Here is a 15507-nt window from a genome sequence, read left to right on the forward strand (position 1 = left end):
CCGCCTCTCCACCTTCCAATCTATTATGAATGCTTCTGCTAGACTCATCCACCTAAGTCACCGATCTACATCAGCTGCTCCGCTCTGCCAGTCTCTACACTGGCTACCCATACACTTCAGAATACAATTTAAAGTATTAACCCTAACTTACAAAGCACTCAACAGTCTAGCTCCTAACTATATTTCCTCTCTCATCTTGAAATATTCCCCATCCCGTCTTCTTTGATCAACCTCTCACCTACGTCTCTCAACTCCTGTTATCTCCACGTCCCACTCCCGCCTCCAAGACTCCTTACGTGCTGCTCCTGTCCTCTGGAACTCTCTACCCCGCTCCACAAAACTGTCTACAACCTTGTATAGCTTCAGACGCTCCTTGAAAACCAACCTATTTAGAGAGGCTTAGCAGCTCTCCTCTATCCCTCATCCTAACCAAAATAATTCATGAACTGCCTGACTCACTGCTGCAACTACAACCAATGTGACAAGCTACCCCAAGCTTGTGTTTTGCGGCGCTATACAAATAAATTATAATAATAATATTATGCAGGCATTATATATATTTATATATATATATATATATATATATATATATATATATATATATATATATATATATATATAACCTCTACTATATTCTTTCATTATTTATTTTGTCCCCTTTTCCATTAATTCCATTCTTAAATTGTGAGCTTTTCAATTCCTGTTAGAAATAGAAGTGCAGAACACTGTTGTATTCCACACAGCCATTGGCTGCACACTCTAGTGACCTATTTATAACTGTCCCTAATTGGCCACAACAGAGAAGGTAACCATAGTTACAACATTGCAGCTACCATTGTTTTATAGACATAAACTTTACACTTATTTTGTGAATATATTTAAACAGCTAATAAAAATTTAAAAAAAATACATCTACATATTATTCTCTAACTAATCTTTTCTTTTAACGCATCATCCTATCTATTATTTATTTAGGGCTAGATTATGAGTTGAGTGCAATTTAGCTATTTCACTAGAGTGATAACTGCACTAGCTGTTTGCACGCGTGGGGTTGCGCTGCTATTACAAGTTGAAAGTAAAAAAAGCAAAAAGCCGAACTTAAAATATAGCATGTGCGATAACCTATTCCCCCATAGAAGTCAATTGAGCAAAAAATGTGGGGAAAAACACCCTACTCGCATGCTAACCCGAATAGCCATAAGACCCCTACTCTAATAACCCCTAAACTGCCACATAGCCCACCACAAAGTCCCCAATACACCATTAACTCATTAATCGCCAGACTCCAAAATCGCAAACTGCCCACCACACTATTAACCCCTAAACTGCCACCCCCACCATAAAATAAGTAACCTACTAAAATCCAAGTCCCCTAACCTTAACTTTAAAAAGAAAATACTATTACTGTAAAAAAAAAAAAACTAACTTTACTGTAAAAAAACAAACATTACAAAAAATAGAATTACTGTAACATTAATTTTAAATAAATAACATTAGAAAAAAAATAAAAAATACCAAAAATAAAAAAGTTATGCCTATTCTAAAACCCCCCAAAAACAACCCAAAATATTTTAACACTAAACTACAAATGCCCTTTTGTAGGGCATTGCCCTAAAGTGAACCATCTCTTTTTCTTAAAAAAAACTACCACCTTCTTACATTAACCACCCCCCAAAAAAAACTACCACCTTCTAACATTAACCACCCCCAAAAAAACTACCACCTTCTAACATTAACCACCCCCCAAAAAAACTACCACCTTCTAACATTAACCACCCCCCAAAAAAAATTATCTAAAATAAAAACTACTCTAAAAAGTGTTCTGAAAAGGGAATTTGGCGGGGCATTGCTCTTAAAAAAAAAAAAAAAAACCCCACAGAAAATAAAAAAAAAATAACACTAAACCCCAAGATGGTACCAATGATGAATCCGGGCGGCGGCGCTCCATCTTTATCCCGACGATGGTGCTTCTCCATCCCGGCGGCCGACCATCTTCTTATCTTTATCTCGGCGGTGGTCTTCATCCATCCTCAGTTCTTCAATAACAATCCTCTTTATGCGGTCATCAGCAGCACACTGAATTTTAAATGGGAGGTACCCCTTTCATAGAGGAATATCCTTGCATTCCTATATGCTGATTTCATGTTCAAATTCAAATCAACCAATAGAAAAAGCTTTCATTTTATTGGCTGATTTGAATTTGAACATGAAATCAGCCAATAGAAATGGCAGTTTTGGTTTTTTTTAAGAAAGAGCTGGTTCACTTTAGGGCAATGCTCTACAAAGGGCCCTTTTAAGGGCTATTTTTAGTTTAGTGTTTGAATAGTTTTTTTTTATTTTGGGGTGGGTTTTAGTTTGGTGGGGTGTTTAGAATAGGCATAGCTCTTTTTTATTTTTGGTAATTTGTTATTTTTTGTAATGGTAGTTTTTTTTTATTTTTAAAGTAATGTTAGGTTTTTTATTTTTTGTAATGTTAGGATTTTTTTTTTTTTTTTAAAAGGTAAGGTTTGCATTTACTTTCAATTTGTATTACAAGTGTACATTACCACTCAACGCTACCCATAGAAAATATGGGGTGAGTAAATTACTGTGAGTTTGGCGCAAACAAATTTGCGGTCATTTTAACAGCATGGATTTCAGCATAAAGAACACTGCAAACGCGTTTACGCTCCTCGCCAACAATAGCGATCCACTCATAATCTAGGCCTTGAATGTTTAATGTCCCTTTAAGCATGGTTAAATTTAAAGGGACACTAAACCCAAATGTTTTCTTTCATGATTCAAACAGAGCATGCAATTTTAAGCAACTTTCTAATTTACTCCTATTATCAATTTCTCTTTGTTCTCTTGGTATCTTTATTTAAAAAGCAGGAATGTGATGCATAGGAGCCGGACCATTTTGGGCTGAGAACCTGGGTTATGCTTGCTTATAGGTGGGTAAATGTAAGCCTCCAATAAGCAAGCGCTATCCATGGTGCTGAACCTAAAATGGGCTGGCTGCTAATATTTACATTCCTGCTTTTAAAATAAAGATAGCAAGAGAACAAAGAAAAATTTATAATAGGAGTACATTAGAAAGTTGCTTGAAATTGCTGCTCTATCTGAATCATTAAAGAAAAAAAATTGGGTTCAGTGTCCCTTTAATTTATTTTGTTTGGTGAAAAAAACAATATTAGGCTTCTATACTTCTCATCCTATCTTAATGGGGGGTTTTTTAAAACCAAGAATTTGCTACACCAAAGACCCACCTTTCACTGCAAACATGGCAATGAGTATTACAGAACAGCTGAGTAATATCTGGAATACCCAAAAGGGTCTTTAAATAATAATAAACAGTGCTAGACATTTCTTAAAATATCATAAAAATCGGGTGGTTCTTTTGGGATATCTTACTGAATTTTTAATTTTTACAAGCTTAACAAAACTGTTGCTTTTTTGTTGTTGTACTGGAATAAGAGTGCCCACGTTCAGTACCCCCAACTGGGGCCAACGTATCCAGTTATGGGCCAGGTATGCAGGGGGCACTGTAGCGCGTGTCTCTTTCCGGTGTGTGTTTGAGTGATTATAGGCTTTCTGTTGTGTTTTTAATATGTATTAATACAGGAAAAAAAATCTCCTTTTAGAATTTAAAGAGCTATAGTGCACTAGCTATCCTCCCTTTCTATCTTTCTGTCTTTCTTTTTCTTTCTTTCTTTTCTGCTTTTTATTATATTTATGGAAGGTTGTTAGCACCGAGCCACCTTATCTTTAGGTATTAAACACCCCATTTATATCAACGAATAAGCAACACTCATCCTAAGATGACACCAAGACTGTGCCCAACAAACATCCTTGCCAACAACCCAACACCAACTAGTCACACTGTTGTCACAGCTGATGAACACGGTAGCACACTTTATTTAATGACACTCCAATACAGACTCTACCTATCACGCTTAGTTATTTGACCTTACACCTAATTAGTTAACTTACACGTTCTCTCCCTTTTTTTAGAGAATTTTCCCATCTTATTATTTTGAGTTTTAGGAAAACAGGGAATACGATGTCAAGTTTAAAAATAAATGTGCTTTAGAAAGTCAAATCTGAAATGCACATGGCTACATTTAAATGTGAAATAGAAGCAGCTTTGCAATATATATCCATTAGCAAAAATGCTTCTTGTAAAAGTTATTAGGTTTTTTTTTTTTCTGCAGCATATGTACATATCCTGTGAGGGCCCCTGCACCAGCATTTAGTCAGTGGTGGCTTGTATGACAAAAATGTCATCTTCACCAAAGTAATACACATCAATGCCAGCTCTCGGATATGTACATATGCAGTAGAAAAAAACAGTACTTCATTTTTCTATAATAATTTTTGCTAATGGAAATATATTACAAAATATTTATATTATAAACTGAAATGCTTTTATGCACATTTTATTTTTGACATTTCTACTCCTTTAAGTAAAACACATTATACTTTTTGACCTGAGTTATAGTTTTATAACATATGAGGAAAAATGTTTGTAAAGTTATATATATTATGTTTACAGGTGTGGGCAAGCTTGTGCTCCACCCCTGGAAGAAGATACATTAGAAATGGTGATAGGTCAATAGTAGTTGTAAATATTGGAAAAACAAGTGTAAAGTTTTAGGACTCCACTTATTCAGCAGCGGATGCTGATTCAGAGCCCCATCATTTCAGGTCTGCCTGAAACGGAAATTAAGAAGCAGTGGTAGTAAAACTGCTGCCCCTTAGCTTGTTTGCCACCTTTTAGGTGGCGGACTGGAATCATCCCAATCCGATACGATCTGGATGAATGACGGTCCCTGTTAGAAGCCGATTGGCCACCAGTGAGCAGGGGGTGGCATTGCACAAGCATTTCACCAGAAATGCTTGTGCAATGTGAAATGCTTACAGTGTATGCTGTTGGCATTTAGCGAGGTTGATCATGTCCTCTTGACCGTTAGTAAAACTACCCTTAGTGTCTAAAAAGCTTAGGGTGCCAATGTATGCAACCAATGAAAGTGTCACATGTGGAGTCCACAGCTTCACAACAAACAGAAATTATAACGACCAGAAACTTTTTTATGATGACTTTTAACACTTTGTTAAATAAATATACATATCAACAAATACCATATGGTTATAAAAATAAAAAATCCAAGCCAATGTGGCTGAATATAAATATGTTAAGAGAAATTAGGAAAAAAACGTAGGGCATTTAAATTATTCAAAGAAAATAGTACAGACTCAAAATTCCATATTTATAAGGAATGTAACAAAGCATGCAAAAAAGCAATCAAATTAGCCAAAATTGAAAATGAAAAATGAATTGCAAAGGATTCTAAGTCTAACACTAAAAGGTTGTTTAAGTACATAAATATAAAAAACAAATCTAAGTAAGACAATATAGGTACATTAAAATGTGTGGAGGGTAGCATGATTAACAGTGACAGGGAGAAGGCTGAGATACTAAACCATTTTTTTTCTTCAATATACATGAGAGGAACCAATGGAGGATACTTTGGAACAAAATAGAACATGCCAGCCCATACCATTAACTGGGTTATGTATAGAGGCTATCAGGAACAAATTGGATAATATTAAGGTAAATAAAACTCCAGGCCCAGATGCAATACACCCAAGGGTGTTAAGGGAAATTAGCACTGTTATAGACAAGCCTCTACTCAATTTTACAAGACTCATTGTCCTCAGGCATGGTACCCCAGGATTGGCGTAAAGCTGATGTGGTGCCACTCTTCAAAAAGGGAAGCAGGGATGATCCAGGAAGCTATAGACCAGTTAGTCTGACATCAATAGTGGGGAAGATATTTGAAGGGATTATAAGGGATTATATTGATCAGCATATTCGTGTAAACAAGATTATGAGTTCTAATCAGCATTGTTTTATGAGAAATAGATCATGTCAAACTAATCTAATTAGATTCTATGAGGAAGTAAGTAAAAATATAGATAAAGGGGAATCAGTTGATATATAGATTAATGCACAAAATTAAGGGACTGGGAATAGCTGAAAATGTTAATTTATGGATAAATAACTGGATAAAAAATAGGGAGCAAAGAGTAGTAGTAAATGGATCATACTCAGATTGGACAAAGGTAATCCCCAGGGATCAGTACTTGGCCTTATTCTTTTTAATATTTTCTTAAATGACTTGGAGCAAGGATTAAATAGCGACATCTCTATTTTTGCAGATGATACTAAGTTAAGTAAGGTCATTAGGTCAGCACAGGATTAACTTTCGTTACAAAGGGACCTGCAAAAATTAGAAGTATGGGCAGGTAAATGGAAAATTAGATTTAATAAGGGAAAATGCAAGGTTCTACATTTTGGAAGTAAAAATAAACAGGCTATGTATTATTTAAATGGGACAAGACTTAGCCAAACACAGGAGGAAATTGATTTTGGGGTAGTAATAGATAAAAAGCTAAAGATGGGTGCACAATGCAGGGCAGCAGATTAAAATGCTTAAGATACTAGCATGTATTAAAAGAGGCATTGATTCAAGGGAGGAAAGCATAATTCTATCACTATATAAAGCCCTGGTAAGACCTCACCTTGAGGATGGAGTGCAGTTCTGGGGACCGATCGCAAAAAAAAGATATTGCAGAACTAGAAAAAGTTCAGAGAAGGGCCACAAAGCTAATAAGGGGATTGGAGAATTTAAGCTATGAGGAGAGGCTAGCCAAACTATGTCTGTTTTCTTTAGAAAAAAGGCGCTTAAGAGGTGACATGATTACTTTATATAAATATATTCAAAGCCCATATACAGAGATGGCAACAGCTCTGTTTATTCCAAGAAAATTGTTTGTGACCAGAGGTCACAATTTAAGGTTGGAGGAAAGGAGATTTAATCTCCTGCAACAGAAACGTTTTTTCACTGTAAGAGCAATAAAATTGTGGAACTCATTACCAAAGGAGATAGTGAATGCCAATACCGTAGATACATTTAAAAATTGTTCAAATACATTTCTGTCTATAAACAAAATTCATGGATATGATTGCTAGTATTAAATGGGTCACCTTTTAGTGGGATTATTTAAGTTTAACTGGAGCTTTTTGTATATATTTTAGATTTGTATAGGTTGAACTTGATGGACTTCGGTCTTTTTTCAACCTCATCTACTATGTTACTAGAAAATTAAATGACAGGAAATGAGAAAAATGTAATAATGAAAGTATATTGCACATAAATGAATTAACAAGATTGTCTAATTAATTCATTTTATTTATATTAGAAAGTCACAATGTTAACACCATTGTGATTAAAAACAATAATTATCCTGAAGCCCTAGTTATGTGCCTTTTGTTTCGTTTGTAGTAATTTTAATTTTTTTTTTTAATTGTTTTGTTAGATGTTTTAACACATTTGTAGCATGTGTTTTGTGTGTATTCAAGTAGATACCAATAGATTAGTATTGTTATAATCAACCATTAACTTCCTATATAAAACGTAAAAAGAAAAAAGTGTAAAATAAGTGATTAGGTGCCCAAGATAAAGCCTATCCCGCATATAGTTTCCAAGTTACATAAATATCACACAACAAAATAATAAAGAGATGGATATCTTTCTCCCTTCTTTCTGATTTTGTTGTAGAAAAGACAGATTTCCTCCCTTCCTTTCACTCTTTTAGATTTTGGAGTAAAAATGTTAGACTTCATGATCTGACGTACACCTATACTCGAAGATACACAAATCTGATTTTATTAAACGTGACATTCACAACCTGATACGCAGATTCCTACACTAAAAACCATGCACCTTGGAACCATTTTTAATGTTTTGCATAAGGTATAAATGAAGGTACTCACACATCATCATCATACTGCTTAGGTGGAGACACAGCTATGACCAAGTCTATCCAGTCCTGTAGAATAAAATAAAACACCTTTACAATAGTCTACTGTGGACTGACTTTACAGACATTAGTAACATTTTTAAGAATTTAATTTCCGTATAAACATAAAAAAACAAAAATAAAACATACTCCTCCCACATTCCAAGCTTTAGCCATTGTTCTCTGAGCTTCTGTTAGGGTCAAATCAACCATAATTTTTCCATTCACTGCCAGTATCTCATCTCCTTTTACAATTCCACCTGTAAGAGAAACAATAATGAGCTACAGGTAATAAAATAGTTCACATTAACGACCATGTTTTATTAGATATACATTGGAGCTAATTGATATTTCCTTTGGTGAAGTGTGTTGTATGAATGTATTTAATATTATAAGTATTTAAGTTACAGTATTTATTGGTCAGTACTAATATCAAAAACTATTGGAATTGTGAATTATTTCAACATTTCATACATCATTATTATCAATAATCATCAATATTCAAACTAAACTCCTTATGTTTTAGACATACAATTAATGTTTAGACCATTGTGTACAATGTATTTGACCCTTGCATGCTCTTTCTAAATCATGAAAAAAATATTTGGGTTTCATGTCCCTTTAAGTAACAGCATATTGCTTTGAGACCTTTCTTTCATTTATTTGGTCTGAATAAGTAAACCTGCATCATTTAAATTCCACAATGGCCCTCTGGAAGGCAAAACAATGTTTCAAAAAAATTATGAAAATGTCTGAACCATAAAATGGCACTAGAAAAGTCTACAGCCTATGGGGTCGTTTTAACAAAGTGCGAGTGGACATAATAAGATGTAGCTTATCATGTCCACCACACATTGATAAATGCAGACAGCATACGCTGTCGGCATTCATCATTGCACAAGCATTTCACTGGAAATGCTTGTGCAATGCCGCCCCCTGCACATTCACAGCCAATCGGACGCTAACAGGGGGGTGTCAATCAACCTGATCGTATCCGATCAGACTGATTGATGTCCGCTGCCTCAGAGGTAGCAGATGAGTTAAGGAGCAGCAGTCTTAAGACCGCTGCTTTTTAACTTCAGGCTTGTGCGGAAACAGTTGCATAAGGCAGAATACAGGCCTTAATAAATACAGACCATATTGTGTAACAGTATTATTTACTTTTATGTGTGCTGACCCTGCTGCTGTTTAATTCATGAAGGCTGCTTGATGCTTGCAAATGTTTTCATTATTACCATGTGGGTAGACAATGTTCCTAGGTAGGGAACCTGCCCATCTGAGATCATGAGGAGTGCAGCACCATCTGCTGCCTGTATTTATATTGCATGACCAAATACTTTTGCAGCCCTGCCCCCTGCTCTTGCACAACCAATCACACAAAAGCAAGGACTGTCAATCATTCTGGGTGGAATATAGGAAAATATTGAAACTAATTTATGAAGCTGCAGATGAAGACACAGAGCCCTTGTGGGTATGTTAAGGTAGAGAAAAGGTTATGAAACAAATTGTTTTTTTTGGGGTTTTTTTTTATGGGTGTTGCTTCTTGACTTGTGGTTCCAGGCTTGCATGTGTGAACCTGCAAGGCAAGGGCTTTATATCAGCACCTGCAGCTTTATAAATAGAGTATGACATGTATCATATTATTTTGAGTAAAAACATAATTAACAAGTTAAAACATTTACAGATGTAATTTAAGTCATAGAAAAACATTTTGATAATTGTATTTAATATGAGTACGCATTTCAGAGTTTTGAAAGGTGATTTGAACGTTTTTCAATTTTATTAACCTACAAAACAAGTGGGTTTAATATGAGAACAGGATATGGCCACAATTAGCTGTGTTTTTTTAAGAGGTTTAAGCTGTAGAATTTGAAACGTTAAAATGCTCTAAATTCCCTTGTTCCCTGTTCCATCAAGCCATGAATATATTTAAAAAGATTGTGTCAAATGGGTTATCACAGGGTTTACAAATGGATTAGAATGTATTAAAAAACAACAATCTGTACTGCACTTTGGAATCTTAATGTAGCTACAAAGAGGCTTTGCATTGCCATTTCAAGACACAGATTTAGAAACAGTTGTGGAGGAAACAGACTCTGGTAGTCGCCACTAATAAGCAGCAGACAGTAGTTCTTTTACATTTTCTTTTTACTCACCATGATTATCTGCAGCTCCTCCATCATAAATAGCAGACACCACAATTTTACCAATAGGAGAATCAATTCCTCCCTCTACTGCAAGATCCAATGGCCCCTCCTGGGTAAAAACACAGATGTTATCTAAAAGTACTGGACCTCTGACAAGACTATAAATATTAAATGTATGTCTTAGGAATAATAAATGTAATATTTATTTACCCTATTGACATTTCAATTTTTATTCCCTATAACTTCAATAATGCCTATGGAAATGTGCATCAGTTGAACAAAGACAAGCCCAGTTATGCTTAATTTACACATTTATATCATTTTACACTTCTAATCAAATTTTATTACATTTAAACTTTGCACTTTTTATTTTGTCTTTTGTTTTGTACATAGGAGTGTATTTCGGATTGTGATTTTACAAATTCTTATAATGCCTTCACAGTTTCTGTGTAACTTTAACAAATTAGGCTCATACTTTGTATATTTATGTGATTCTTTTATAAATTAGATTGCACTTTGCATGTCTTTTATTTAAATTTAAACTGAAAAACTGTCAGCTTCAGTTTCTCAGAGAGTGTCATTACTTCCTATGGGCCAGATAATCAAACAATCTCTAATTTGCAGGCTCGCCAGAAACACGGGCCCTCAAGCTCCATCTTGTTTGCATCAATTCCAAATTAAACTGAAATGTTTTCACTACAATTTAACCCCTTAATGACAACTGACGTACCAGGTACGTCATGCAAAAACTAGCAGTTAATGACAATGGACGTACCTGGTACGTCAGTTGTCTAACAGAGTGCTGGAAGCCATCACAAATGCTTCCAGCAGCTCTGAGGGTATTGCAGTGATGCCTCAATATGGAGGCATCCTGCAATACCACTTTACAAGCCTCCGATGCAAAGAGAGCCACTCTGTGGCCCTCTCTGCACCGGTAGCGATAGTGCCAGACTGCCAGTGTCCACTATCCGGGTGTGAAGGTGCGTGCGCGCGTGCACGATGCGCGTGCGCATGCACGAAGGGATGAGTGTGCACGTGAACGTGCATGTGCGTGTTCACGGTGCACGTGCACAGTGCGCGCGTGCACGGTGCGTGTGCACGTGCACACATTATCCACACTGACACCAATGAATGAGGGCAAAAAAGGGAGAAAAAGGAAAAAAAAATTGAAATATAAAAGGATCTGGGAGGGGGAGGGGGTATTGGGGGGGGCTGCTACACTACAGAAATAGTTTTAAAGTTAAAAAAAAAAAAAAAAATACTTTTTGGGGGGTTTTTGGGGCCAAACTGGGTATTGGCAGACAGCTGCCAGTACCCAAGATGGCGGTAATTAGGTAGGGGAGAGGGTTAGAGAGCTGGAGGGGGGATCAGGGAGGTTGGGGCTAAGGCAGGGGTCCATCACAGCTAAAATATTTTATTATTTTTATTTAAAAAAAAAAAAAAAACTCCTTTATTTAGTACTGGCAGACTTTCTGCCAGTACTTAAGATGGCGGGAACAATTGTGGGGTGGGGGAGGGAAGAGAGCTGTTTGGGAGGGATCAGGGGGTGGGATGTGTCAGGTGGGAGGCTGATCTCTAAAATTAACCCTGCAAACTCCCTACAAGCTACCTAATTTAACCCCTTCACTGCTGGGCATAATTAACGTGTGGTGCGCAGCAGCATTTAGCGGCCTTCTAATTACCAAAAAGGAACGCCAAAGCCATATAAGTCTGCTATTTCTGAACAAAGGGGATCCCAGAGAAGCTTTTACAACAATTTCTGCCATAATAGCACAAGCTGTTTGTAAATAATTTCAGTGAGAAACCTAAAATTGTGAAAAATGTAAAGTTTTTTTTTATTTGCTCGCATTTGGCGGTGAAATGGTGGCATAAAATATACCAAAATGGGCCTAGATCAATACTTGGGGTTGTCTACTACACTAAACTAAAGCTAAAATTAACCCTACAAGCTCCCTACAAGCTCCCTAATTAACCCCTACACTCCTGGGCATAAAACACGTGTGGTGCGCAGCGGCATTTAGCGGCCTTCTAATTACCAAAAAGCAACCCCAAAGCCATATAAGTCTGCTATTTCTGAAAAAAGGGGATCTCAGAGAAGCATTTACAACCATTTGTGGCATAATTGCAGAAGCTGTTTGTAAATAATTTCAGTGGGAAACCTAAAGTTTGTGACAAATATTGTGAAAAAGTGAACTTTTTTTTTTTTTGATCGCATTTGGCGGTGAAATGGTGGCATGAAATATACCAAAATGGGCCTAGATCAATACTTTGGGTTGTCTTCTAAAAAAAAAATATATACATGTCAAGGGATATTCAGGTATTCCTGACAGATATCAGGGTTGCAATGTAACTAGCGCTAATTTTGAAAAAAAGTGGTTTGGAAATAGCGAAGTGCTACTTGTATTTATTGCCCCATAAATTGCAAAAAAAGCAAAGAACGTGTAAACATTGGGTATTTCTAAACTCAGGACAAAATTTAGAAACTATTTAGCATGGGTGTTTTTTGGTGATTGTAGATGTGTAACATATTTTGGGGGTCAAAGTTAGAAAAAGTGTGTTTTTTTCAATTTTTCCTCATATTTTTTTTTTTTTAGTAAATTATAAGACATGATGAAAATAATGGTATCTTTAGAAAGTCCATTTAATGGCGAGAAAAACGGTATATAATAGGTGTGGGTACAGTAAATGAGTAAGAGGAAAATTACAGCTAAACACAAACACTGCAGAAATGTAAAAATAGCTATTGTCATTAAGGGTAAGAAAATTGAAAAATGGTCCAGTCATTAAGGGGTTAAAGGGACATTAAACCCAATTTTTTTCTTTCATGATTTAGAAAGAGCATGCCATTTTAAACAACTTTCTAATTTACTTCTATTACCTAATTTGCTTCATTCTCTTGATAACCTTTGCTGAAAAGCATATCTAGATAAACTCAGAAGCTGCTGATTGGTGGCTGCACATAGATGCCTCGTGTGATTGGCTCACCCATGTGTATTGCTATTTCGTAAACAAAGGATAACTAAAGAATAAAGCAAATTAGATAATATAAGTAAATTGGATTGTTGTTTAAAATTGTATTGTCTATCTGAATAATGAAAGAAAAATGGGTTTAATGTCCCTTTAACTTGCTTTTGTCTATATTTTAGTAAGTATTACTTTTCTGTTAGTTAAAATAGGTATATTGTGACTTTTGAGCAAACTTCACCTGCATACAGCTGGCGAGACAAATCAGTGAGACAGGTTGTTTAAAATGCTTAGAAAATTTCACCAGACTTGTGAGAGAGCTTCAGATATACCCTGGGAACTTCCCTGTCCCTACCACTTTCTGGAACTGTCAGTTTACAATGGAGAAAATACAAAGTGCAATGTAATTTTATACAAAGTATTATCCTACGTTATTAAAGTAACACCAAAACTTTCAAAGCACAATCAGAATGTTTAAAAACACCGCTAGATCAGAATTTAAATGAATAAAATTACAAATGAGAAAGTGCAAATTAAATGGAATAATACTGAAAGGACCTAATCTGAAATGCATAGTAAAATAAAATACAAAGCACAAAGTGTAACAAAACTCTCATATCATACCGTGCTATATTGCACTGAGCTTGTCTCTGCTTCACATACAAAAGTTAGAGAGTTCTCGCCGTGCTGGAGAGTTCTAAAATTTCTCTCCAAGCTGAGAATCTTTGAATATATATATCAGTGGATTTTTTTTTAAAAAACAAATTTCAAAGTTAGTTCTATTTTCCTTCCCATCTGCATCGTGTGAAAGCCATCAGCCAATCACAAAATTCATATTCTTGCTCATGCTCATTAGGAGCTGGAAAGTGTGAATGTAAAACGACTGTGCTCATTTTGATAACGGAAGTGAATTGGAAAGTTGTGTGCTCTATCTGAATCATGAGAGTTTAATTTTATATATATTAAATAACCAAATACATACTATTACATCATATATCTGCTCTTTCATTTATTATGTTTACCTTTTTTATTCGAAGAAGACGAACATCCTTTCCTGCAATCTGCTCAGGTGCAAACTAAAAAAACAAACAAAATATTGAGGAAATTATTACAGTGTATTCATATTTTGGGCCAGATTACAAGTGGAACGCTAAATATCGCTTTCATGAAAGTCATATTTGCACTCCACTGTGTAATACCAGCGCACGCTAATGTGTGCTGGTATTACAAGTTTGCTTTCAGATAGATTACGAGTTTTGAGCGCTATAGTGATTTTGACGACCACCACAAAAGCGGCGTTATTTGACCTCCCTATAGCGCTGCTATTACAAGTTTTTAAAAAGTAGGCTTTTGCGGGTGATATGGTTGCGTTGAGATCCATAACGCACCGAAATCAAGCGTTGCTTTGACGTACTCGTGCATGATTTCCCCATAGACATTAATGGGGAGAGCCGGCAAAAAAAAAACCTAACACCTGCAATCACGGAATGAAAAGCTCCGTAACACAGCCCCATTGATGTCTATGATGAAAAAAAAAAAGTTACCTTTAAATCTAACACCCTAACATAAACCCTGAGTCTAAATGCCCCTAATCTGCCACCCCGACATCGCTGCCACCTACATTCAGTTATTAACCCCTAATCTGCCACCCCCGATATCGCCACCACCTACATACAGTTATTAAACCCCAATCTGCCACCCCCGATATCGCCGCCACCTACATACAGTTATTAATACCTAATTGGCCACCCCCAACATCGCCGCCACCTACAAAAACTATTAACCCCTAATCTGCTGCTCCCAATGTCGCCGCCACTATACTAAAGTTATTAACCCCTAAACCTCTGGCCTCCTACATCACTACCACTAAAAAAATCCATTAACCCCTAAACCTAACCTTAACGTAACCCTAACCCTAATGTAACCCTAAGCCTAACACCCCCTAACTTTAACCTAATTAAAATAGAGCTAAACTAAAGTTACAATTATTAACTAAATAATAACTATTTTAAACTAAATCCAAACTTACCTGTAAAATAAATCCTAAACTAGCTACAATATAACTAATAGTTATATTGTAGCTAGCTTAGGTTTTATTTTTATTTTACAGGCAAGTTTGGATTTATTTTAACTAGGTAGACTAGTTAGCAAATAGTTATTAACTATTTGTTAACTACCTAGTTAAAATAAATACAAACTTACCTGTGAAATAAAACCTAACCTGACTTACACTAAAACCTAACATTACAAAAAAAAAATAAACACTAAAATTACTAAAAATAAAAATGACTAAATTACATAAAAAAACAAACACTAAATTACAAAAAATAAGAAACAAATTATCAAAAATAAAAAAGAATTACACCTAATCTAATAGCCCTAGCAAAATAAAAAAGCCCCCCCCCCTCAAATAAAACAAACCTAGCCTACAATAAACTACGAATGGCCCTTAAAAGGGCCTTTTGTGGGGCATTGCCCCAAAGATAACAGCTCTTTTACCTGTTAACAAAATACAAACACCCCCCAACAGTAAAAACCCACCACCCCCACA

At 35.7% G+C, this 15507-nt stretch overlaps 1 protein-coding gene across 3 annotated transcripts in view; it reads right to left on the reverse strand.

Moving 5' to 3' along the window:
* The window catches only part of USH1C (USH1 protein network component harmonin), a 393388-nt gene that overhangs the window by 47930 nt on the left and 329951 nt on the right, over positions 1-15507 (reverse strand). For all 3 annotated transcript variants that reach the window (XM_053720656.1, XM_053720654.1, XM_053720653.1), the window contains 4 exons: positions 13979-14032; positions 10002-10101; positions 7996-8105; positions 7820-7875 (listed from right to left, as the gene is read on the reverse strand). In XM_053720656.1, the coding sequence (XP_053576631.1) occupies positions 7820-7875; positions 7996-8105; positions 10002-10101; positions 13979-14032 (320 nt within the window). The remainder of the gene's footprint in view (positions 1-7819; positions 7876-7995; positions 8106-10001; positions 10102-13978; positions 14033-15507) is intronic.

The sequence above is a fragment of the Bombina bombina genome, chromosome 7, assembly GCF_027579735.1.
Source record: "Bombina bombina isolate aBomBom1 chromosome 7, aBomBom1.pri, whole genome shotgun sequence".
Lineage (NCBI taxonomy): Eukaryota > Metazoa > Chordata > Amphibia > Anura > Bombinatoridae > Bombina > Bombina bombina.